At 56.0% G+C, this 24,988-nt stretch overlaps 3 protein-coding genes across 6 annotated transcripts in view; 1 reads left to right on the plus strand and 2 right to left on the minus strand.

The window, feature by feature from the left end:
* The window catches only part of CDC27 (cell division cycle 27), a 45,028-nt gene extending 41,278 nt beyond the window's left edge, over positions 1-3,750 (minus strand). For all 4 annotated transcript variants that reach the window (XM_054176864.1, XM_054176863.1, XM_054176862.1 and 1 more), the window contains exon 1: positions 3,563-3,750. In XM_054176864.1, coding sequence (XP_054032839.1) covers positions 3,563-3,589 — 27 coding nt within the window. In that variant the 5' untranslated portion in view covers positions 3,590-3,750. The remainder of the gene's footprint in view (positions 1-3,562) is intronic.
* Positions 3,751-8,354: 4,604 nt separating this feature from the next.
* Positions 8,355-13,979, minus strand: LOC104309220 (myosin light chain, embryonic). The gene is made up of 6 exons (XM_009910517.2): positions 13,866-13,979; positions 12,990-13,017; positions 10,868-11,017; positions 10,142-10,315; positions 9,060-9,137; positions 8,355-8,383 (listed from the first exon to the last, which is right to left on the minus strand). Exons 1-6 carry the CDS (start codon positions 13,962-13,964, stop codon positions 8,355-8,357), a joined length of 558 nt encoding a protein of 185 aa, XP_009908819.1. The 5' UTR covers positions 13,965-13,979.
* Positions 13,980-17,645: 3,666 nt separating this feature from the next.
* LOC104309235 (parathyroid hormone/parathyroid hormone-related peptide receptor) lies at positions 17,646-24,327 on the plus strand. Its single transcript, XM_054176933.1, has 13 exons — positions 17,646-17,723; positions 19,113-19,218; positions 19,652-19,762; positions 19,870-19,994; positions 20,126-20,220; positions 20,558-20,744; positions 21,185-21,338; positions 21,526-21,586; positions 22,130-22,196; positions 22,470-22,568; positions 22,990-23,127; positions 23,222-23,263; positions 23,965-24,327. Exons 1-13 carry the CDS (start codon positions 17,646-17,648, stop codon positions 24,325-24,327), a joined length of 1,626 nt encoding a protein of 541 aa, XP_054032908.1.
* The last annotated feature ends 661 nt before the right edge of the window (positions 24,328-24,988 follow it).

The following is a 24,988-nucleotide window of genomic DNA, read 5'->3' on the forward strand; positions in this document are numbered from 1 at the left end:
TCTGAACAGCAGCATCAATTTCTTTACAAAGTAGTAATTCAGTTTGTTCTAGCAGAAGCTCAGTGCCTCTACAGAGCATCAGCAGCACATGACAAGTGCCAAACCACACCAGAAGAATGGTCTGAAGCAAAGAAGGAAAACACCACCACCACCCAACTTTTATCCAGTAAAAACTACTATTCAGTCCCAGAAGACTTCAGAGGAGAACACCACAGTACAGCCACAAACACAATCCAAACAGTCTTAGCTCCCTCCCTATAATAGTTACCAACTTTTACATGGAACCTGTCAGCAGCAACCCCAAGCAGCAGCACCCCCAGGAGCGTGCAAACAGCTCTGGTTGCAGTGTCTGATCTCAGGGCTCCAAACAGGGACAGGAGGGAAGCTCAAAGTGCTTCAGAGTTCTATTGAAGCATGTTTGCAGACCACATAAACCTCCAGGTCCTACTCACTCATTTCAAACATGAATTAATTTACAAGTGCCAAGTGAACAGGCAATTCCAAAACTGCCACACCAGCCCCAGCTCTGCAGTGAAGCATCCTCAGAAAGGAGAGCAAAAAAAAAACCTGAAAGCAGGATCCTCTTCTATCTAGAAGCCCCTGTGCATTGTCCAAGTGTCACTTCTTAGCCAAGCCAAAGAGCTCTTAAAAGGTAGGTGTTCTCTTCTGACAGCTGCATAGCCTTGGAAATGAGTTTCAAAGCTTTGCAGTCTGTTGACATGCCAAGCAGTTTCTCCCATGATTTATGACTTCAGGGTGGGCAAAGAGGAGGAGGAGAATTCTCTGTGCTGAGCTATGCTGCATTTCCTAGTCATGCAAACTCTGCCTGTTAAAATAGGCAGATGTTAGCATTGCCCATCTCCAGCCACGACAACAGCCTTGGAGCTCAAGCACCATTCCAGTGGTTAACTGCAGATGATCACCTTGAACATTCAAATGCTCAAGCTAAATTCCAAGGGAAGTTTTCATTTGATTTCCAGGATGCTTTGGGTTTGTTTTTTTTCCCCCCCCTCAGAACTATTTGGAAGGCAGCCAGTCTGTTGCTCAGGACATAGGATACAAGGTATGTCTGAGCTGGAGAGCTTTAAATTGACCACATCAGGAGGCACAGCAGATGTCTGTTTGTGTAAAGTCTTGATGCTTTTGTCCACCTTTGAGAAGTTGCTCAAAATCTAATGGGTGAACAGGATGCCTTTTGGGACATGGAATTTCATGCAGTTATGTTGCCTTGTAAGTGTTGGGTTTTACAGGCAGAGATGCTTTTACTTATCTATGGTGCTTTGCATATCACAGATGTAAGGATGACAGTTTTTTCCCTGGAATGCTTAAACCCTGTAGACATCTGAAAGGCTGGAAGAGAACAGACAAACAGAAGGGAAGGGGGGGGGGGGGGGGAAGGGGGGAAATCTCTGCAATGACAAAAATGAGGAGTTGTGTCAATGTTTCCAATCACAGCCCTAAAAGAAAAAATAACCAGAAAAACAGAGCTATGTACACAGACTCCAGTTAAACTGGGAGATCAGAAGTGCACTCACTTCACCTAGTGGGTGCTGCACAAGGCAAAGCACTCACTGGACACAGTACACAGAATTGGAGCTGGTTGGGAAGGTCCTGTAGTGCAGCCCTCCCAATCCCACTGCTCAGAGCAGACTACAGCTGCACCAGCAGATGTGGGCAGAACCCAAGCACTGACATTTGGATGGCACACTGGTGGCTTCCACACCATTAGAAGGAGTGACACAAGCAAGGCCACGACAAACAACCACCCCTAAACTTGCCAGTGTTGCTGTAAGCAAGGAACAGCAGCAAAGCTGAGCCACTGATAAAGGAATCATCTGGCACTTGAAAGCAGGCAGAATCGATCCAAATGGTAAACTCAACACAGCAGTGCCTCACGAAAACATCCATGCTGGTAACGGCTTAAGAACGGAAAGTGACACTAGGGAGGTCCTCACCTTTCTGGAAGATGAAAGCAGACTGCAGATTTCTGTCAGGGAACTCTCAGAATAGCAAGTGCTTTCCACTTGGTTAGTTTAATTAGCACGGTACCGGAAACATTAACTGTTGTTTCCTGCCAGTCTCCCTGCAGTGCATTCTTGCTTCCTTTTCTATTGTGATCCCCTGTTTTCCTAGAGGGCCCAACTGGTGCAAAACACCAGTCCAGCTCCAGGGGGAACAGCAGTGGTGTAGGTATGACTCCTGCAGAAGAGGGATCAGCTGGCCAAAAGCATTTCCAGCACCACACGGACCCACGCTCTCAGAGCAGATGAGCATCAAGGAACAGCGGCATCAAGGACACAAAGCCCTGGTCTACAACAGTGCCATCACTGTCACCATCTTGCACACAGGGTCACAACAGCAGGGTGGTCTTCCACAGAAGTCTTCCTTCCTCTCCCACCTTGTCATTAGGAGAGAAAAGAGCCAAAAGCAAGAACAGACACAGAATGCCAGGTTGGAAGGAACCCCAAGAGCCATCTCACCCAACCTTTCTGGGTAACAGTAGAGCTGAAATGAGCTGGCCCAGCACCCTGTCAAGCTGAGTCTTAAAAACTGTCCACTGCTTCCCCTGGGAGATGATTCCAATGTCTGACTGTATTTGTTGCAGAACACTACCATGTACTACTGAGACAGCAAGAGGTACCTAACATGGCTAGGAAAAAAACACCCTGTGACAAAGCTAAAGACAGTAAGAATGGGGACACGACTAAGATGACTGATAACGAAGATCACAGCTCAGAGTAACAGGCATGCAAGAAAGGTGAAATGAAAAAGCAACTCTTAATTCTGTGAATCATGCCTCTTGGATAGGAAGGCTGAAGAGCAGGAAGCCCATCATGGTAGCTGCAGTAAGCCTAAAATACGGTAGAAACCCAAAACCTACGTTATTTTCTCTCTTAAGTCTCCCACCAATCTGAAGACAACTCCTTGGGAGGAAGGAACGTCCTTCATTTGCACGACACGTACGGAGCCGAGCACGCTGTGAGCATTGATAAATCAAATAGCAGTAAATGCAGGAAAGGTAAACGAGATGGAGAGAGAGAGAGGTATCAACAGGTCTCCCAGGGGATCTACGGAGAGAGCCGAAAGGGCCTTTTCTGGAAGCCGACACAGCTGCGGTGCCGCTGGAGACCGACACCTCCTGCGGTGAGGGCGGCTGCCCCCGGGCCGGGGCCCAAAAGGGGCAAAAGGGCGAGGGCAGCTCGTCCCACAGGCGCCCCAAGGGCTGAGGATGGGACGCACGAAGGAGGGAGGAAGCCCAGCAGCCCCCCAGGCTCCTAGCCGGGAGGGCGGAGGAGCCCAGGCTGGCGGCGGAGAGCAGCCGGTGCGCCCAGCGGGCCAAACCCGCTCCCACCGGCGGAGGGGACCCCCAGGGCCCGCAGCCCCACCACGAGCGGCCCGAACGGAGAAGGGGCCCCCGCCACAAGAGAGGGCCGGGCGGCGGGGAGGCCTCCCCCGGGGAGACGGCGGCGCGGCGGGCCCGGCTCCCCCTTCCAGGCCGGGCCGGGCCTTGGGGCCTGAGCGCGGCGGCGAGCCCAAGCCCGTGCCGCCCAGGGGTCGGTACCTGGACGGGTTCCTGCAGCACCGTCATCCTGCTCTCCCCGGCCTCCGCCTCCTCCTCTCGCCGAGCCCGGAGCGGGGCGGCCCCGGCCCCGCCTCAGTGCGTGTCTCGGCGACGGCGCGGCGCGGCCCGGCCCCTGCTCATTTAAACTCCCAGCGACCGTTACCGGGGCAGGCGGCGGGGAGGGAAGGAACGAGGCCGGCCGAGTGCCGAGTCCGCCCGAAGCTGGTAGCGGAAACACCCGAACGGCCTGCCGGAAACACCCGAAGCTTGAGGCGGAAAGAGCCGAACGCTGACGGAAAACAGCTGGGAAAGCCCTGGCTTCCTAAGCCAGACGGAAGCGTTTCTGTTGGCGGAGCTGCCCGAGTGGGGACGGAGATGGCCGAGCTGCGGGGCTCGGGGCGGTGGTGGGCTCCGGCGTGTCCTCGGTGGGCAGCGGCGCGGAGCCGGGGCAGCACGCCGCCCACACGGCGGGGGGAGCGCGGAGTTTCTGTCTCTTTCACTGCCTCGAGCCCTCGGCGCTGGTCCCCGGTGTGAGAGGCCGTGGGGCAGACCCCGCGAAGGGGCTCGTCCCTCCCGGCGCCTTTGCGCCCTGCGAGGTAAAGTCTTGAGCTGTGTACCGAAAAAAATACTACTCTTGAGGGTGTCCTGCTACCCTGGAGTGCCCGTGGAGGAGGCATCCTTCATGGTCTTCGCCTGTGGTCTCCTTGCCACCATAACCAGAGGCCTGCTGTGCCCAGTGCCAGCCTGGCCCCTGGTGCTGGGCTTTGGCTTCTGGTTCCGTGGACTCTGCTCCCAGTATAGGGCAACAGCACGGCCCAGATCCTGTCCCTACCAGGGCAGTCCTGGTGCACTGTGTGCTGCTGGCTCTCCCCAGGTGGGTACTACTAAGACAACCAGGAGTAAAAGGAGCAAGCTGGGGCAAAGTGGGGAGGCAAAGGGGGTGATCGGACATTTGCAACCTGAACCTGTTTGAAGGTGCTCTGCCTGGGACAGAGAGCACTCTTCCTTTCCCAAAAGGATGGAGTAAAGTTGCACAAGTAAACTTCAGCATATTAAAACTACCAGCTATCATTAGCCACCTCCAAATCCCTCCGTGAGCTTCCTATAACACAACCACCCCAGAGCACACCACCCCAGCACACACCCACACATGCACACGGACTCTCTGCTCTCCTGCTCTTCCCAGTACCTTTTGCACTTGGCACTCAGCAGCCTGAAAGACAGAACCTGGCACTGCCAGGGCGCTGCAGAGCACTTGTGGGAGCAGGGGGCTGCATCTTTATGTGAGAATAACAACTCTATTGTGAGGTGCTTGCGTTGAAAAGTTGCATGGAGGGAGCAGTGCTTGGCCTGCTGCTTCCCCTCTCTCTGTACACAGCTCCACGTTTCTGAAAAGCTTATTTACAGGTTTGTTATCACTCCAGTAAATCTGCAGGTGTTTGCTTTCAGGGTGTGAGCAGGTTGGTGTGGGAAGGCACAGCTTTCTTCAGTCCTTGACCTGAGACAAAGCACAAACTGGGTCACGGAGCAGTGCTTTCCCCCTGGGATGGATTCTTGGCTCACTATCAGCTTGACCTGACTCATTTTGCCTAACACGAAGGGTGCAAACACGACACAGTGAAGTGTCTGCCTTCCCTAAAGGCTTGTGGCCTCACACATTGATGGTGAGGATGGTGATGAGCGTATACATGGGTCTGGAAGTCCAAGGCAGCCTTTCAAGGAGCACAGTCCATACTCATCACCCTCTTCCTGATCTTGCTGCTCTGCCAGGCTCTGCTGATAACTCCTCAGGATGAAAGCTGGCTCTGTCTGGCTCCCATTTGACAGGGCACAACACTAACCCTCCTGACATCCAGACCATCTTTGGTATGAGTCTCTCTGTCTTATCACAGCCTGAGGAGATATAGCCACAGGCTCTCCTTCGAGTGTTGGGGGGGTGGGGTGGTGTTTCTACTTCTCCTCAGGGTGCCCCAGACCTCAAGTAAAGCATCCAAGCTATAAAAGGACAGAGCATTGGCTACTGTCTTGGAGCATCTTGATTTATAGAGATTCCTCTGGTCCTGAAGTGCAGGTCTGCATGTGGGGTCACTCACATGTAAGTGTCCATGGGACTAAAACCTTGGGATCCTCAGCTTTTCCAGAGGAGGGGGAGGCAGGGCATGGAGGCACATACAGAGGGATATAGCTATGGAGATAAAGATGCAAGTCTCTACAGAGATATAAAGGGATATAGCTACAGAGATAGAGAGGTTTATACCACGCCTAGTCAAGTGCATCATTCCAAGCTGCTTTGGTACAAATCAGCTCTGCTTTATCCTAAGGAGACAGACCAGGTCCCCAGAGGAAAGCATGGCTGACTCTCACCCTGAGGGTGCTCCAGAGGCTGGATTTCACAGCCCTCACGTTTTCCTCTGGTTCCCTCTGTCATTTCCCACTGCTCTCTTTCTGTCTGTCTCTTTGCAGGAGTCTCTTTGGTTTTAATTTATGGTGTCATTCCTGTCAGTGCAGGAGCTGGAGGCTCGAACACAAGGCTTCTTCCTTCCATACAGGAGCGAGACTGCAGCCTCCTGGCTTGCCGGGGCAGGAATATCACAGCAAGCAGGGCCCCCAGCCTCTGCTGTGGATTTCCTCTGCAAGCTCAGGCAGGTCTCCTGCCTCTCCTCTGCTCGATTCCTGTCTGCAACAGCACGTTCCTCTGCAGGAGTCAATGCCTCGGTGGTGGCAAGGGCAAACGTGAGCCCAGAGCGAGCGTGCAGCAAGCAGTGTCCTTTCTCACCCTGTCACCACCATCCTTTAATAGATTAAAACACAGACAGCACATTAAAGACACGAGGTGCCCAGATTCTCCCTAATGGAAGCTGCAGGAATACCACAGGCAGAAGCTAAAATCTAATCTTGCATCTATAAACAGCTTATGTTGCTTTTTATGAGCCTTTGAATCAAGCAGTGGGAATTGGCAGCAGCTGTTCCCCAGCCACTGCACAGAAACCAGCAAGTGGCAGCTGAAGTCAGCCCCATCGGAGCAAAACACCTTCAATTTCTAGTCAAAGCCATGGAGCCAGAACGTTGGCATAAGGAACACATCACAGAAAAGTGTTTTCTGCTCCCAGGTGTTCTGCTGATGGGAGGGCTGAGCTATCTGTCATGAATTATTCACCACTCCTAGTGATGCTCTGATGTTTTGGTTTGGTTTGGGGTTGGGTTTTTTTTGCAGGTAGGAAGAGGGAAAGAACCACCAGCTTGCATCATGCAGCTCTCAGACAGCTTCTGGCTGTGAGCATGCTGTCTACCTGGAGAGGAACCATCCAGGGAGCCCTGTCCTGGCTGGGCTCCATCCTGGAATTACCCACACCCCATGGACCTGCCATCCCAGACAGGAGGGTGGAGATGGGACCTGGCCCCGTTTCCCTTCTCCTTGCTGATTCATCAGGAATCAACTTCCTGGAAACCAGCCTTCAAAACTAGACTTTTGAACCTGTCAGTGAGACAGAAATAAGAACATTTGCAATGTTTTCTCTGATGGTTTTGCTTTTTTTAAAGGGCTTCTGATCTTTTCTCTCTGGGACAGAATGCTAATGAAGGAGAGGTGCCTGCTGGCCTCTCCTGTGACAGGGACAGTGGCAGGGCCAAGCAGGTCCCTCTTTGCTCCACAGTGCAGTTCAGCCTGGACTTAGAGGAAATGCTTATGGGGCAGCATCTTGTAAGGTGGATGGGCTACAGGTCTGAAAAAGGGTTGGATTTAGGGCAGAGAGGAGGTGGTGAACCTCCCCAAAACAGGGGTTCTGTTTGATACAACTTGTCCCTCCCGCTCACTTTGCTCCTGGCCTACCGACTCCATCAGCAAGATGTGACCAGGCTGCAGCCCAGCTCCCAGCCCCACACTGAGGATGGGATGATGAGCAAAGACCCCCCATCCCCAAGTCTGACCTCCTCCCCCCATGTCTGACCTCCTCCCTCACATCTAGCTGCCTTGCACCCCTCTCTGTGGGAACATCTGGGTGGATGCTGAGGTGTCTCCTCCATCTGCCCCTTCAATGAGCCACAGCAGAGAGATATCATTTAAAGAAGGGAGAAAATAAATTTAATGAGCCAAATGTCACAGGAAAAATGTGAAAAGAATAACTTAAGGTTTAAAACCAAGTTGCAGATGTCTCATTGCATACCAAGGCTTAGGCACACACACGTGGAGGCCAACTCTTCATGGTGGCTCACACCAAACATCTCTGTGGATGTGTGACATCCAGGAAGGAAGGGACATGGATGGAGGAATCTCGTTGCTTGTGGTGCTCAGGTGGGTTCAGACATTTCTGAGGGCCTGGAGACAAGCATGAGAGGTTTAACACAGTGAATCTTGGAGATGAGAGAGCTGCTTCTCAGGGGAACCCAAAATGTCAATAGCTGTGGATGCCTCCTCTCTGGGGGTGTTCTAGGCAAGGCTGGATGAGGCCTTGAGCAGCCCAGTCTGGCTGAGAGGAGTCCCTGCCCATGGTGGGGAGGTTGGAGTAGATGATCTCTGCGGTACCTTCCAACCTAAGCCATTCCCAGGATTCTATGATTTTCCATCTTCTTTCTAATGTTAATGGGAAGGTTGAGATCTCTTAACTCAGAATTTCCTCTCATTGTATTTTAGCACTGAGTCATGGAATCATGGAATTGTTTGGAGCTGAGATTATTCCCAGGGCTTTAGTCCACTTGTGGAGTTTGGGGTTTGGTTCCTCTGCCCCTGGTTGTTATCTGCAGGACTTCCAGTTTCAGAGGTCCCCCCTAAGAAACTCACCTGAAGCTTCTTCTCTCAGCCAGACATGATGTGCTTGACAAAAGCTGAGGAGGAAATGAGAAAGGAGAGCATGAGTCACAGCATGCTGTGAGCTGGGGTGGGGTGTGCAGAGAGGCAGGGGGGGAGTACCCTCAGCCTGGGGCACCCCAGGGATGAAGTGGACTTGCTCTGTCAGGACTGAGATTCCTCCTTCTGTTCCCACCTTTCCCACGCCATCCAAACCTGTTTAATGATACCAAACCCCTCTTGGAGACAAGCCAGGACCACTATCCCCAGTTCCCCAAGGCCAAGGGAAATGAGTACCCTCTGTGCCTCAATGCTCTCCAGTTTCAGGGGTTCTCAGATTTAACCACTGCCCTTATGCCAGATTTTCACCCTCTTGGAGCTGAGAGCAATCAGGATCTCCAAATGTTCCCAATTAGCCTCTGCTGAGAAAGATGCTGCCTTTGTTTATTTTTGACAGCTTACAACAAACCAGTGCCAGAACTGGGGCTAAACCAGTCCTGACACCCTTGCAAACATGCTGTCTTCAGCTGCTTCGACTGGACCTCACTGGCACAACCACCCTGTTCCCATCCCAGCTGATATGTCTGACAGCTCTCCTTGGGGAGGCTTTGGAGGGTGATCCACATCTCCCTCTCAGTGATCACAGAGGAGATCCTTCAGATAAGATAACTCCAAGACCAGTCAGCGGCCCCAGTGGGCATTTCTTGCTCCTACCTTCATAGTTGATGCAGCCATTGGCATCCTCTTGCCCTGCCATGAGCTGCTCCACCTCGTTTTCTGTCATCTTCTCCCCTGGGGGAGGAGAACATTAAGGTGAGGGGAAGGGTTCTCAGCCCACCAGGATCTCCTTCTTTAGACTCATAGGATAGTCTGGGTTGGAAGGGACCTCCAAAGCTCTAGTCCAACCCCCTCTGCAGTAAGCAGGCACATCCTCAACTAGATCAGGTTGCCCAGAGCCCTGTCGAGCCTCACCTTGAATGTCTCTAGGAATGGGGCCTGTGAGAGCACCAAGAGCACCAGAGGAAGGACAAGGGGATTAAAAAGGAGCTGTGCACCACTACAGACTGGGGAGTGCTGGTGGGAGAGTATGGAGAGAGGACCAGTGGTCGCCTGACAGCTGAGGACATTACATGCTCTCCATCTCAGCTGAATCTCGCACGAAGCTGTGGCACAGCAGGGGCAAGGCTACAAACTCAGGAGCTGCTCACTCCTGCACAAGCCTGCGAGCAGCAGCATAAAAAGGGCTTCTCTGTGGCGTGAGATCAGCCAGCTGCCACACTGAATGTGTCCAGAGGAGGGCAAGGAGGCTGGTGAGAGGTCTCAAGCACAAGCCCTATGAGGAGAGGCTAAGGGAGGTGGAGTTGTTTAGCCTGGAGAAGAGGAGGCTCAGGGGAGACCTTCTTGCTCTCTCCAACTTCCTGAAGGGAGGTTGTAGTCAGGTGGGGGTTGGACTCTTCTTCCAGCACCAGAACAAGAGGACACAGTCTCAAGCTGTGCCAGGGGAAGTTTAGTCTCGAGGTGAGGAGAAAGTTCTCCCCAGAAAGAGTAATTGGCCTCTGGAATGTGCTGCCCAGGGAGGTGGTGGAGTCCCCATCCCTGGAGGTGTTCAAGAGGGGATTGGACTTGGCACTTGGAGCCATGCTTTAGTTAGTCAGGAGGTGTTGGGTGGCAGGTTGGACTTGATGATCTCTGAGGTCTTTTCCAACCTTATTGATTCTACGATTCTAAGATGTTTGCCCAGAAAAGAGCTTGGGGGTGGCCTGTGCCCTGCTGCCGTGCCCAGGGCCGGCGCGTACCCAGCGTCACCAGCACGTGGCGCAGCTCGGCGCCCATCACCATGCCGTTGCCCTCCTTGTCGAAGACCCGCAGCCCTTCCACGAAGTCCTCAAAGGTGCCCTGCTCCTTGTTGCGGGTGAAGTGCTGCAGGATGGGCAGGAAGGTCTCGAAGTCCAGCGTCTTTGTGTTCATTTCTGGGAGGGGAAGAGGAGATAGGGTCAGAGATTAGCTTAGGTGGGTTGAGGGTCGGGCTCTGCGGATCTCCTGCATAGCCTTCCTGGTCTCATTTCCATCTGAGTACAGGGGAGAAACCCCACAAGGTGATTGGGATTGGTGATGTATTCTACTTGAGATGGGAAGATCCATTTGAAGAGTAAGCATCAGCATGGGGAAGTGCACAAAGACTGCTGATAGCAGCCAGAAATGAAGACCAGCAGGCAGGTCCTCTGTCACCAAGGCACAGTGGCTGCACAGGGACTGCTCAGGTTCTCCCAGTTTGCACCAGCTCAGGACATGGTCTGCTAAGCATCAGTTGCCACCATCCCCAGCTGAGGACAGCCTATCCCTTACATCAGCCATGGCACAGGGAGGGGGAGTGAAGGAATTTTGCAGGAATGAAGCCTCTCTGAGTCACTTCCTTCATCTTGCAGGGCTGTCCCCTCAGGTGACATAATCCCTCACTTGCTGCCATGGAGCACGGGGATTGCTTGTCCCACCCCGTCCCTACTGCCCCAGTTTGCTGTCACCTTCTGGTCTGGGCTTGCCCAGCACCTTCAGGACCTCTGCATTGGTAGGGTTGTGGCCGAGCGCCCGCAGGACGTCCCCGCACTGCGCATAGCTGATCTGCATGGTCCCCGTGGGCGTCCGGTCAAAGAGGCTGAAGGCTTCCTTGAACTCTGTGGGGAAGAAGAGCTCAGAGGTCCTTTGCCACGCTGACCCCATCTCCCACCCCACTGAAGCAAGTCCTGCCTGGCAGGCAGGGAAAGGGTGGCACAGGTGCTTGTGGGAGCCCTCTGCATAGCTGGCAGCCCTGTGCTAGTTCGAGCAGAGAGCCACCAGAGCTTGCCAGACTCCTTCAGCGAGTCACTCAGCTTCTCCAGCAGGTTTTGCTGCCCGTCTGGAGCTGGCTGGATGACCTGCTGGCATTCCTGCACCACCTTGCACTGGCAGCACCAGCTGCAGGTGCAGGCTGCTGTCTCTTTGATCTTCCCCTTTTTGACTTGGACCTCCTGGGGACCCCACAGCTCTCCCCATGACGCCTGCAACACCCCAGCTGCTCTGCTGGCAGCCTCCAGCCCCAGCCAGGTAGGCACAGCATGGGGAAGGGTCACCATGTCCACCCCAGCACTGCAACCCTTATGTCACACCAGCCCTGCGTGGCAGGACACAGGAGACTCATTCCCCATGAGTTTCTGTGCCATTTGACCTGGAGGAAGGAGACCTAAACAAGGAACAATTATGCATTGCTCTCCTGTGTGTGATCCTTTTCACCTTCCTGACCTGCTGCTGGATTCTCTCTTTAATCCCAGTATTTGCTATACGGACAACAATGCTCCTGTGCTGCACAGAGCCTGGTCTCTGCCTCACTTCAGCCCAGCAGATCTCCTCACCAGTGCTGAGGTGCAGAATGACTCAGTAAACACCCTCCCAAGTCTCTACCCTCTTTCTCTGTGGGCAAGCCAAGGACCAAAAGGCTTGTGGCTGGCACCTGCCTCTCCAGCTGCTCCATGCAGGCAGTGAGGTGATGATTTTCCTGCAACAGGTGCTCTACACACCTCTGGATTTCATCCTACTGCCTGCAGCCCAGCAAGTCTACCTGAGCAATTGATAGGCCCTAGCAGCTCTGTCCACAGTCACCTCAGCACCTCAGGGTGCTGCTGTTACCCTGCCTGACCTCAAAGTTGCTCCTTTTCTGTAGGTGAGATCTCTTCTTCTGGCTCTGGGGGGATCCAGGGAGGGACACCACCAAGTCCCTTGGACAAGAGGCACCTCTGAGGGTGCTCAGTGATGTCCACTCCTGACTGCCTGGGGCCACAGGGGCACATCACATCCCTGGAATGTCACTGCAGCTTATATCCACATAGCCTCACCTTTGAACTCTCTCACATTTCCACTGGCTCTCTTCTTTCAGAAGCTGGTTTGGGGGCTGAGCCTGCAGGATACTGGTCTCCTCCTCCCAGTATTCCCACCAGGATCTGCCCTCAGATCTCATACCTTCACTGCTCTGTACAAAGGCATTTAAACTGTCTGTGGAGAGCTGAGATATCCCAGCCCCAGCTCAGCCCCTCGGCATGGGGCTGTCCCTGCTTCACCAGAGGCTGCTCCTCCCACATGAATCCCAGACTTGGAACCAGGCTGCATCTCACCATGAAAGGAAAAATACCTTTTCCCTGCCAGGCTCTAAAGCTGGGATTATCCTCAGTGCAGAGCAAGGAGACAGGATCCATTCATTCCTCCTGGCAGCCTGTTGCAGTCCCAGCTAAATCCCTGCCCTGGCTCCCGCTCACCTCCAGCACTGTTCCATCTCCTGCCTCCTCCCTTCCCACCAGAGCTCTTCCCTGTCTCCTTACTGGCTTGATGCTGGCTGGGACATGACTTTCTGGTTTGATTAGTCCATTCTAGCTGCTTGACAACCTCACAAGCCCATCAAGAGGATGAGCAGCATGCTGGGAAGGGGCGGTGGGGTATCTGCAGCCTGCCAGGCTTTACCTTGGGAGAGGATTTCACACAGAACCTCAGAATGTTAGGGGTTGCAAGGGATTTGATGTGTGGGTCTTTGGCTCTCATGTCTGCTGCAAAAAAAGCTGCCTGGAAGATGGAGCCCCCATTTCTAGAGCCATCTGGGGGAGAAGGTGAAGCTGCACCTACCTTCGATCTGCTCTGCGGTGAACTCAATCTGTTGGGAGAAGAGAGCAGAGCCAGGCTAAGGGCTGTGTCATGGATGTGACAACAAAGAGCTCTCCCTGCCTTTAAACCTCTCCCTTTCCAGGCTCTGCAGCTTGCATGAGGTGGGGGCTGTACCCATGCCACGTCCAGCTGTGCCATGCCCAGGAGCACTCCTGCCCTTGCTGTGGAGCTCAGATCCCAGCGGAGAGCACAGCCAGCAGCAACACAAGGGGCAAGAGGTGGGCAGGCAGTGGGGATGCTCATACCACAGGCAGGGCTGTTTTGGGTGCTGCTTCGAGGCTTGGATCCCTGGTTCAAGGGATTAAACGTCCTCTGTGCTGAGCCTGCTCTCAGCAGCTCTCCTGCCACAGCTCTGGATCAAACCCACAGCTTTACCCTGGGGAATCAGGGGGGAAGTGAACTCCTGTGGTAGAGGCTTGGATAGAAGATGCTTTTACGTGGAGAAAACAGCACAGGCAGCAAAATGCTTTGGGATGAAGACAGTGGGTGGCAGAAGAGCTTTTTAATTCTGCTGGGGCCCCAGCAGGGTATTGCAGCTGGGGGGGCTGGGGGGTGTTGGACTCTGCAGCCAGAGCTCCAGGCAGCAGCATTCTGCTGTGGGAGCAAAGCAGATTCCTTGGGTGGGTGCTGTGTAGGGCTGGATGGGGGAAAGCTGGAACATCCCCCAGTGAGGAGGGTATCACTCCCAGCCCGCGGCACCAGAGCAGTCTGGTCGTTTTCCCCTCCCAAGCCCGGCCCTCAGCCTGGCTAACGCCGTTTGCACGGCACGTTGTACTGCCCGTGCCTGGCAGGTGACAAGCACAAAGAAAGAGGGCGACATCTTCATCCTTCACTCACCTTCACGCTCTTGGGATCGAAGGGAGGGTCTCTGGAGGGCTCTGGGACTGGAGCTGCTTTGGCTGCTTCCTTCTTCGGGTCGGGTTTCTTCAGCGGCATCGCGCCGGGTCTTCGTGGAGGTGTGGGGATGAGTCCTGCCTCCCTGTGAAGCACTGGAACGGGGGATGAAAGGCAAAGTCTGCTCCCTCCCTTATATATGAGCCCTGTGCTCACCCCGGAGGGGCAGGCCAGCTGCTGGAGCAACTGCTACTTACTATAAAAGGAAGAAAACTTAAACGAGAGGGGCCCCAACTTGACAATTGCCCATTGTCATCAGCTCCCGGCATTGCAAAGTCATCAGCTGCACCCCCCGGCCCCCCCTCAGCCTCCAAAGGGGGGAACATCTCCCCCTCCAGCACCTGCAGCGGGTGGGCTGCTTGGGGGCTGCTTGCTAAGTGATCACTGAAAAGGGCTCCGGGTGCCTGGCAGCAGAACAGCAGCAGGGCAGCAGATGAACCTGCCCCCGTACCCATGGGAGCTGGTGGCTGTTTTTAGGCAGCCCTGCAAGGACCAAGGCTCTTGAAGACCAGGGTTTGGGAAGTGCTGCTCCAAAGGAGCTCAGTCCTCTCTGGACTCAAGTTGAAGGGTCTGGTTTGCCCCAGTTTTGCCCCAGGGCTGAGCTTGCACTCTGGGAAAGGCCACGGTGGAGGTGGGAAGCACCTCCTAAAGGTGAAGGGGAAGGCTTTGCCTTTCATCCTTCCATGTGTTTGCTTTGCTGGGCAGCAGGACTCATCCCTGCACCTTTACAGAGCCCCAGCATGATGCTCCTCAAGGCTAACAAGGGTGCAGGCTAGAGCTATTTAATTCCTCACCTCAGGATCTTTCACAGCCCTGCACCACTTCTCCCACACATCTTCTATTGCCTTTCAGCCTCTCCCCAGGCACTGGGCAGGCTCTGGTGGGAGATGTTTCTGCTCTCACCTTCCTCTTCCAACCATGTGACGACCTGCAGAAGAGGCAAAAGTCAGCAAGCTTCAGCATCTGAGGAAATGGGGCTTGAGGGTTACCCTGAGACATCTTAAAGCATCAGCTTAAATATAACCAGAGAGCAACAGAGCATAGGAGGAGAAAATCCACCCCCAGTCTGATCTGGGGTCTGAGAGCTGCTGCTTTGGTAACAGAAGTAAGTGACAGCTTTGTTGCCCTTCTCTGGACCTGCTCCAGCCCCTCAATGTCCTTTTTGGAGTGAGAGTCCCAAACCTGACCCCAGAATTTGAGGTGTGGTCTCACCAGTGCCTGGTACAGGTAGGACAATCACTAACTTGGTCCTGCTGGCCACACCATTGCTGATCCAGGCCAGGATGCTGCTGACTCTCTTGGCCACCTGGGCACATGCTGGTTGATCTTCAGCTGCTGTCAACCAGCACCCACAGGTCCTCTTCTGCCAGGCAGTTTCCAGCACCTGCCCCAAGCCTGGGTTGTTCTGTACATGGATGCAGGCACTGCTGGTACATTTGTAGCTGCAGGTGGCTGAGCCAAGCTGGTCCAGGTCATGTCTTGTCACAGCAGCTCAGGTTTGGCATGTCTGGTGGGTGCAATCCTGTTGTTTCAGAGCTCCTGCAGGGCTGGGAATGATGAGAGCAGGGGGTGTCACCAGCTCAGCCCTGTCCTCAGAGCCCCCCCGAGCCTCTTCTTTGCCGAAACGGCCTGTCACCAGCAGGGTTACTGAGGTCTTTCAGGAGGAGGAAGCAGCCACAAAGTGCTGGGAAATTTGCTGTCTGCTGTCACCTCACGATCTCCAGCATGGATCTGAGGAGCTGAGGGGGCTGGCTGATGGGGCTGGGTGGGTGCATTTGCTGTGATTGCTTTCCAGAGCTCTCTACAACAGAGCAAAATCACAACCCCGCCGTGGTTTGCTGGGTGCAAACTCCGAGCCTGGGTCAGGTTTCGACTGCAGTGAGACTCAAATTGCCCTTGAGTGCTGCTGCCTCCCCCTCAGCCAGCATCCAGCAGTACCCCCCTCCATCCAAAATAACCTCCCCTTAAATCCTGCCTCATGCCCTGGCAGCTTGTGGGTCAGAAAGCAGTACCCAGAGGAGCCCTTAGGAAGCATTAAGCCTGCAGTTCATCTGCTCATCCCTTCTCTCGCCCTACAGCATCCCGAGGAGTAAGTGCAGGAGCTGCGGTGCTGAGCGATGGGTGCTCAGCACCCACGCGACGGGCCAGGGTGGTGGCTAAATTGGGATGGGGAGATGGGCAGCTGCCAAAGATGCCCCTAAGCCCTCCTTGATTTACAGCTGATTGCCAGGGCAGGGAGGGCAGGGGCTTGTTTTCCCTGTGGGATCCAATCAGAGGGAGCAGCAGCAGCTCAGCGCTGCCATTTGCATCTGCTTTGCTCTCCCATCTGGCAGCACAAGAGCCGAAGCCTGACCCCTCCAAGCAGCCACGGGGCTCAGGGTGGGGACCAGGATGAGCTCCCTGCCAGGCAAATCCCGGGGGAGGCTCTGAGGGCTCTGCCCTGCACAGCATTTTGGCTCTTATGGAGGCAGCAATAGCTGTGCCCAGCCATGGCTCGCATGGGCCAGGGGAGAGGTCCCAGACTGGGGTTCCCGGGGTTGGGCGCTGGGCTTTGCAATTTCAGCCTCATCTCACTCATGGGAAGAAGGACTGCCCACTTTGTGCCCCCCACCTCCCCAGGGGGATGCTAGGGGGACACAAGGTGTTTGAGCCGGGTGGTGGGAACCAGCTGAGCATTTACACCGTCCTGTAATGCAGGGGACAGCCCTGGGGCCTCCTCGGGATGAGAGGGGGCTGCTCTGACGGGCATGGCCGGCAGCTGCAGTGGGACCAGCTCTGACCTGATGCCCAAGGAGGTCCTGCCAGTTTGTCTCATTCATGGCTGGTGTGAGACACCACCGGAGCCAGGACTGTCCATCTGTCCTGACTTAGCCATCACCACCCCTCTGCGGAGGGCCAGGCACGGCTGAGCCGTGAGGTGCTTCTGCAAAGCAGACACAGAAAGGCAGCCGAGTGCTTGTCCCAGCGGGGAGTGGGATTGACCCCAGCACGGCTTCCCAAACGCCCCAGCCCTGAGAGAAGGGAAAGGGTTAAACTGGCGTCTGCCTGAGAGCCATCCCAGCCCTGGAGCATCAGTGGAGGTGATGCTCACGTGCTTGCACCCTCTGCCTCCCGACCTCCCTGTCCCCACCACCCTTCATCCTTGGGAGCAGTCTGGGGCAGGAGAGAGCGGAGCAGCGCGGGGGCAGTGCGGGGGCTGCCGTGACAGCTGAAAAATGAGCAGCGAGAGAAGTTCTGCAAAGAGAAGAGAGAGGAATCTGCCCTGAATGAAGAGGATTTTAGCACCTAGGGCTAAGCCAATCAACCTCTGCCATCCTCATCCCAGCGGGAATTGTTTGCACACTCTCCAGGAGCTGCTTGAAGCAGGCGAGACACAGAGAGTGGATGGGAGCAAGCTTGGGGCGGGGGACACCCCCCCTGTCTAGCAGGGCTGTGAGCAGATCCCTTTAGCGCTGCCAGGGCAGTGCCCATCGGGGCCGGGGGACTCACCCCAGGGGCTCCTCCAGCCCTGAGCTCCCAGGGTTGGGCTGTGCCCTCGCCACCACTTCGGCCCGACGGGGCTGGCAGCCAGGGAGGTGCTCCCAGAAGATGCTCCGTCCTGCTGGACGCACCAGCACCTCTCCATCACGCGTGGCCTCGGGCAGACGCCTGTCCCCAGACGAAAGCTTTGCTTCCTGCAGCTCACCAGCCCTGGGGACCCCATCCGAGTGAGGCGGTGGGACCATGGAAGCATCTGTCCCCGTCGGGGGTATCTCGGTGGCTCTCCTCTGCTGCAGCCTCCTGAGTTCTGCGTGGGCTCTGGTAAGTCTGCGCGGCCCCGTGGCCTCCTCCGGTCCCTCTCCTGGCTTTAAATGTTGCCGGATGTGCCCTGGCCTGGGGCCACCTACCCCCAGCTGCACATTCTGCTCCACAGAGCTGCCAGGCAGGAGCTGGGCAGAAAGGGGACAGCCTCTCTGTTCCCACCAAAAGCCTTCCATCAGCCGTGGAGAGCTCACCATGTGGTGGGTTTCCATTCCTTGGACACATCCAGGGCAGGGTTTGCTGCCTCAGAGGCATCGTGGGGAGTAGGGAGCATGGGAAAATTGGGGGCTATGGTGAGGGCACAGCTAGCTCTACCCAGAGCCTCTCCCATAGCTGAACCTTCACCCTCCCCCAGGACACTCACTCCTGCCCTGCTCCTCCACCCACCCAGATGGCTGCTTTGGGAAGAGTGTGAGTGGGAGCTCTGGGTCTCCTCTCTGGGGCAGGATTTGGCCCTGCTCACCTCTGTCGGTCCCACCTCCTTTTCACTTCCAAAGCTCTTTCCTCATCCCAGCTCCAAATTCCTTGGAGCATCTCAGCCTAACCTGCCCCAGGAGCATGCGTGGTGAGAGCTGGAGGCTGCAGACACCACGGGCTGCACCCCTCTGCAGCGTGCTGCTCCTGGTGCTGGGCACCTGCCCCATGGCAGAGCCCTGAACAGCCACTTCAGCAGGGACTGCCAGACCTGGCTCTGGAGGGTCAGCATGTGGCCAGCAGGGACATCCAGCACCACTGGTGGGGTTGGTGGGAAGGAGCTGGGGCAGAAGCCTCAGATGCCACTGATTTCTAGCACAGACATGTGAATGGACATGCAGATGGCTGGAGGGGCTCCATGTGTGTTCCATTCTTCCCTGCTTGGCTCTTTCACCACCTCTGACTCTCATTCCTTGACCCAAGGGTGATCCTGCTTAATGCAATGTGGGGGAAGGGTGAGCCCATCACACTGTGGGGCTCAGCAGTGTTGTGTCCATGCCAGGTGATGTTCACACAACAGCTCTGGAGCCCCTCCTGATTGTGGACTTGGGGTTTATCAGCTGGGTGGATTCAGGGGGTGGTGGCAGGGCACTACAGGGAGTCTTGTGGCAGCAGAAGTGATGTGGGATCCTGTCTGGAGTCAGGAAGTGTTTGTGGGTGTCTCATCAGTCACCTTCAGGGGGCTGTTGGGACAGACCAGCTCCTGGATCCTAGCCATGAGTAACTGATGTCACCAAGCAGGCAGTGGCAGCACTCTGGGGACATGGAGGTCACCAGGGTGGGTCAAGGTCTCCCAGGGGAGATTAAAATATGAACAAGAAGCAGAGACCTGGGCTGAGTTGCCATCTGACACTGCTGGCCTGGACCAAGCCACACGGAGCTGGGGAAGGCATCACTTCAGTTTCATCTTGGCAGGTCGACCCTGATGATGTCCTCACAAAAGAAGAGCAGATCTATCTACTGGTGGAGGCTAAGGAGAAATGTCAGGGAGACATAACAGCCCAGCTGGAGAAGATCAAAGGTAGTGTCCTTCCCCTACAGATGGATCAGCCAGCTCTGGTGGTGGGGGAAAGACTCCCATGGGCTGGATACCTCATGGGAAGAGCTGTCCCCTCCGATGGCAGTGGGAGGGGGCCAGGGACCTGTGGCTCCTGAGGGTTTGTGGAGCTCCTGGCACCGTGGCTGCTGTGGGAGCAATTAGGTGCTAATCACATCTGATCAGCCAGCACTGCCCCAAACACACTGCAAAGGAGAGCTGTGGAGGAGCCTTTGCAGCCGGCAGAGGTGGGAAGTGATGGGGATGTGTCCCCTTCCCTGCCCCCCTGCTCTGCAGCCCAGGGGTGAGGTCATGGCAGCTCCTTCTCCTCGCCCTGCTTCAGGGCACGCCTGGGGAAGCCAGAGGTGCACCACGGCCCTGTTTGGGGACCTCAGATGAGTCTTTGCTCTTTGGCCAGACACCAGCTGCCCTCCAGAGTGGGATGGGATCATCTGCTGGCCAAAGGGCTCCCCCAGCCAGGAGGTGTCCGTGCCCTGCCCCGACTACATCTATGACTTCAACCATAAAGGTGAGCGCTGGTACCTGGGCAGGGATCCCCTCACCTCTGCCATCAGCCCCCAGGGTCTGGGCTTCCCGCGGGTCCTTCGCTGTCACAGTGCCAGTTGCTGTCCCCAGGTCACGCCTACAGGTACTGCAGTGCCTATGGGACCTGGGCCGTGGCTCTCAGCACCAACAAGACCTGGGCCAATTACTCCGAATGTGCTCCACTCTTCTCCCCCGAGGGCCGCAGCCGCCAGAAGGTGACCTGGCTTGGCACAGGGCTCGGGGTGGGCGCCAGGGCAGCGTGAGCAAAGGCCAGGGGAGGTGGTGGCTGCAGGGAGCTCTTTCTCCTCTGCTCCCCTCGTGCTCTCAGCCAGCCCTTCTCTTCCAGGAGGTGTTTGACCGCCTGCACCTGATGTACACCGTTGGCTACTCCCTCTCCCTGGCCTCCCTCATTGTTGCTGTCTGCATCCTTTCGTACTTCAAGTAAGGAGAAGCCAAAGCCCCTTCCCCCTGTGGAGGAGAGCTGTCCTCTCCCCATCTCCTTCACGCACAGCCCCCAAGAGGGAACACCCCCTGAGGGAATGGGAACTGGCCCCAGCCTCAGCACAGACCTCAGACAATGCCCAAGCCCAGAACACCCCCAGCACGACCAGCTTCCCATCTGCTCCACCCCACTCGCCCCCAGATCTGGCTTCTGTGCCCATAGGAGGGCTGACAGCTCGGAGCTCACCTTCTCAGGGTCCCCCCATTGCTTGTGCCCCCACGTGATGAGCTTGCTGGGCAGCTGGGGCTGGGCTGGAGTCGCCTCTCTCCTCCACAGGCGCCTGCACTGCACACGCAACTACATCCACGTCCACCTCTTCACCTCCTTCATCTGCCGGGCCCTGAGCATCTTCGTGAAGGACCTGGTGCTCTACTCGGGGCCAATGGCCAGTGAGGCAGAGAAGGTCCAGGAGGACGACTTCAAGGCAGAAATGGGTCCCTCGGCGGGACAGCGGAGTCACCTGGCAAGTGGTGCACTGAGACCGGAGGCAGGATAAGGGGGGAAGGGGATTTAGGAGCCCTGGTGCAGGGGAGCGAGCTTGGCACCTTCTCAGATGGGGGCTGTGCTGCTCAGGAGTGATGCAGCTGGGCAGGGCTGAGGGGGGCATCTCCAGCTCTGCCCAGATTGTCTCCATGCTGGTGCCACAGCAGACATCAGAGCCACCAAGGACATCGTTCTTGTGGGCTGTCTGAGCTCACAGTGCCCTGGAATGGGAAAGACCTGGAGCGCCTGCTCTGTGTCCAGTGGTGCTCTCCCAGGGCAGCTGTAGCTCCCTGCAAGAGGAGGAACGTGAGCCATGCAAGGGCCACAGCCTGGGTTTTGCTGGCCAGAGAGCAAAAGCCACCAGGATCTGCTTTCAGGGACCAGCCTGACAGGGGCACCTCTCTGACTGTGTGCCCACAGGTGGGCTGCAAGGTGGCAGTGACCTTCTTCCTCTATTTTCTGGCCACCAACCACTACTGGATCCTGGTGGAAGGTCTCTACCTGCACAGTTTGATCTTCATGGCCTTCCTCTCCAACAAGAACTACCTGTGGGTCCTCATCATCATTGGCTGGGGTAAGCACGGACCATAACTCCACGCTATAGCCACTGAGACTATTGGTGGCTGTGGCACCAGCCACGTCTGGGTGGCACTGAATGCCCAGATAAGGGCAGTGGGATGCAGACCAGCTGCCAGGAACTGGTTTGCTCTGCAAGCATGGTGCTTCCTCCATGCTCCTCACTCTGCTTCCTGCCCCTCCAGGTCTCCCTGCTGTGTTTGTGTCTGTCTGGGCCAGCGTCAGGGCCTCCCTGGCTGATACACAGTACGTAGGTTGTCCTCCTCTGCCAGCCCTTTGGGGTGGGACTGACTGGGGGGCAAATGCTATCAAAAGACCTTCTGGAAATGAAGATTTTCCATGAAGGACAAGGGGTGTGTGTGAAGAAATCTCCAAGACTTGTTCCTAAAGCTGCCAGTAATCAACCCAAGAGTGGTTTTGTTGTGCACTTGGGAGGGAGATAAAAGCAGCCTTACCCCACAAACGGGTGAATAAACAGTGCAAAGGTGACTGCTGAAGGACATGCTCTGAAGTTAAGCACGCTGAAAGGAGAAAGGACACCTAAAAATGCAGCAGGGATTTTAGATGAGTTGGCCAAGGAGCCCTCAGGAACTTTGATGCTGCTTTAAAGCTGATTTGCAGCACCAAGGTGGTTCTGAACTCGTGCAGCACAGCTGCTGTTGGGTCAGGATTTACAGGCTCCCCAGAGGGAGGGTGGGAGGCTGGGGGCTACAAGGAGCCATCAGCCAGCACTTTTCCTTCCCAGTGGTTTCAAGTGTCTCAAGGGTGTTTCCTTACTGGTCTCCTCAGGTGCTGGGACCTCAGTGCAGGGAACATGAAGTGGATTTATCAGGTCCCCATCTTGGCTGCCATTGTGGTAAGAATCCTGTGGCTGAATCTCCCAGTCCCTGTTGGGGAAAGGGGATCAGCAGAGACTGGGGTTGTGTGCCAGCCACCCCAGCACCCAGGAGGGGCCCACATGATGCAGAGGGATCCAGGGCCACTGGTCCCTTTCCTCTCTGACCACAGCATCACTGTCATGTCCCTGCCTGCAGCTGGCCCAGAACTGCCTGTCCTCATCCCAGGGGGCTGCTTGGGCAGACTTGAGGTCATTGCAGGCAACAAAGCCTCAGCAGCTGTTTGTTGGCAGGTGAACTTCTTCCTCTTCCTCAACATTGTCCGAGTGCTGGCCTCCAAGCTCTGGGAGACAAACACAGGGAAGCTGGACCCCCGGCAGCAGTACAGGCAAGTGCTGGCAGCAGCAGAGCCCTGCCCTGCCTCATCTTCTGCTTTGCTGAGGTGGCTCCCCAGAGGGTTATGATGGCAGGGCAGAGGTGCAGGAAGGGCTGCAGGAGTGAGGGAGGGTGGCAGGATGGTGGCAGCCAGTGCCTCTGGCAGCCTGGTGTGATCGAAGCAGTAGCCTCAGGAGTTCAGGCTCTGCCTGCTCCCTTCTCTGAGCTGGACACAGCAACAGCTGCACACAGAGCAGCTGCAGCAGAAGCTGAAGTGATTGCCCCCTTCACTGCCCTCTTCACTGCCCCCTTCACTGCCCCCTTCACTGCCCTCTTCACTGCCCCCTTCACTGCCCTCTTCACTGCAATGTCCACCAAGCCCTGCCAGGGGGCTGGAGGCCCCAGCTAACAGCCCAGGGCTTTTCTCCTCTCAGGAAGCTGCTGAAGTCCACACTGGTGCTGATGCCCCTTTTTGGAGTCCACTACGTGGTGTTCATGGCCATGCCCTACACGGAAGTCTCCGGGGTGCTGTGGCAGATCCAGATGCATTACGAGATGCTCTTTAACTCCTCTCAGGTACCCGGCAGCAGGGCTGCCAGCTCCGGACACGGAGCAGAGATGCACAGCATCCCGGCTGGGACACAGCCTCCCCCTCTGTCTCTTTCGGCAGGGTTTCTTCGTGGCTTTTATCTACTGCTTCTGCAACGGGGAGGTGAGTGAGAAACCCGAGCTCCCTGTCCCAGCCTCTTCGGGGTTGGGGAAGTTAACTCCCTGCCCCCAAGCTGGGCTAAGCAGAGGGGAAAAAAACCAACCTCGGCTCCACCCTTCTCATAGAATCACAGAACGATTTGGGTTGGGAGGGACCTTAGAGATCATTTAATTCCAACCCCCTGCAGTCAGCAGGGACACCTCCTACTAGAGCAGGTTGCTCAAGGCCCCATTCAACCTGGATTTGAACACTACCAAGGCTTGAAGCCTCAACAGCTTCTCTGGACGTGTTCCAGTGCCTCACCACCCTCATGGGGAAGAATTTCTTCCTCATGTTTAGTCTAAATCCAGCTCCTTCCGTTTGGAAGCCATCATCCCTCACCCTGTCACTCCATGCCTTTGCAACAAGTCCCTCTCCAGCTCTCCTGTAGCCCCTCCAAATGCTGGAAGGCTGCTCTAAGGCCTCCCTGGAGCCTTCTCTTCTCAGGGATGAACAACCCCAACTTTCTCAGGCTGTCCTCAAAGGAGAGGGAAAGGAGTTGGAAACAGGGGAGGGAAAAAGTCACTAGAAATTAAAACCACAGGAGGGGGAAGGGGAAGGGGGAAGGGGAAAGGGAAAAGGAAGGAAAAGGGGAAGGAGAATAAGGGGAAGGGGAAGGCTGGTGTGCTGCCTCTGGGCACCAGCTGCTGTCTCTGATCCCCCAGGTGCAGGCAGAGATCAGGAAAGCTCACTTTCGGAGGAGCCTGGCGCTGGACTTGAAGCAGCAGGCTCGTGCCACCAGCGCAGGGGGCAGCTGCTGCTGTGGTGGGCTGGCCTCCCATGCCACCACCAGCTTCAGCCTCAGCCTGGCAGGGCGAGGGGCAGGGAGCACACAGCAGCGAGGGCTGCTGCTCCCTGCCCGTGCCAGCCTGCCAGGCTACGTCCCCAGCTCCTTCGCCTCGGGGAACTTTTTGCCCTGCCCACCCCAGGCTGTGAGCCAGGAAGCCTGTGGGAAAAACAGAGTGGACTTGACAGACCTGAACCAGCATCACCCCAACCTGAACAAAGAGCTGGAGACAATGCTGTGAAGGGAGTGGTGTGTTCCACATCTGCACATCCAGCTGTGTGCTGGAAAGATGCTGATCCTGGGGCATTAGGCTCTTTTTACACTTGCATGAAGAGCCAGGGGAGGAGCTGGCAGCTGGAACAACACAATTCCCCTTCCCTTGGAGTCAGTGGCCAAAGGGACCACAATGCTCTGACTCCACCTGGCCTAAACACTGAGCAGCCAGTTCCCTCCCTTGCATCCTTGCACATGCAGGCAACTGATGTAAGTGATGTCTGTGCATGCAAAGCCTTGGCTCATCATCAGGAAACAACCCTCTGTGCTCCAGCTTCCCTCAGCGGTCTGGAAGGAGACTGGGAGGTGACTCCAGCTCCATCACACATCCAGCTCCTTCCACAAGCCCACAGTGCTGAGCCCAACTCCCCTGTTCAACACCAGTCCCCACACTGTGCAGTCAGGGGCCGGCAGGGCAGCGCCTGCAGAGCTGCTCTGCACCTCTGCCTGCCCTGGCATCCCTGCCAGCTCACAGAGCCTGGGAAGCCCAACACACACCACTCAGCCACCAACAGGGAACGTGAGGCACTGGGATGTGATGGGTGCAAGGAGGCAGGATGAGGTTTATGGCCTGGGAAGGGCACAGTGCAGTGCCTGAGTCCCCCGTGTGTGGCTGTCCGTGAACACAG

The sequence above is a fragment of the Dryobates pubescens genome, chromosome 36 (assembly GCF_014839835.1).
Source record: "Dryobates pubescens isolate bDryPub1 chromosome 36, bDryPub1.pri, whole genome shotgun sequence".
Lineage (NCBI taxonomy): Eukaryota > Metazoa > Chordata > Aves > Piciformes > Picidae > Dryobates > Dryobates pubescens.

What these genes read in the sequence shown, in the direction of transcription:
- LOC104309220 (XM_009910517.2), bottom strand. Translation starts at nt 13,964, where the DNA reads ATGCCGCTGAAGAAACCCGACCCGAAGAAGGAAGCAGCCAAAGCAGCT. An exon ending in CACCGCAGAGCAGATCGAAG is followed by an intron (nt 11,018 to 12,989) that starts GTAGGTGCAGCT and finishes TCTTCCCCACAG; the next exon opens with AGTTCAAGGAAGCCTTCAGC. An exon ending in TGGCTGCATCAACTATGAAG is followed by an intron (nt 8,384 to 9,059) that starts GTAGGAGCAAGA and finishes TTTCCTCCTCAG; the next exon opens with CTTTTGTCAAGCACATCATG.
- LOC104309235 (XM_054176933.1), top strand. Translation starts at nt 17,646, where the DNA reads ATGGAAGCATCTGTCCCCGTCGGGGGTATCTCGGTGGCTCTCCTCTGC. An exon ending in AGGGCCGCAGCCGCCAGAAG is followed by an intron (nt 19,995 to 20,125) that starts GTGACCTGGCTT and finishes CTTCTCTTCCAG; the next exon opens with GAGGTGTTTGACCGCCTGCA. An exon ending in CCCGGCAGCAGTACAGGCAA is followed by an intron (nt 22,569 to 22,989) that starts GTGCTGGCAGCA and finishes CCTCTCAGGAAG; the next exon opens with CTGCTGAAGTCCACACTGGT.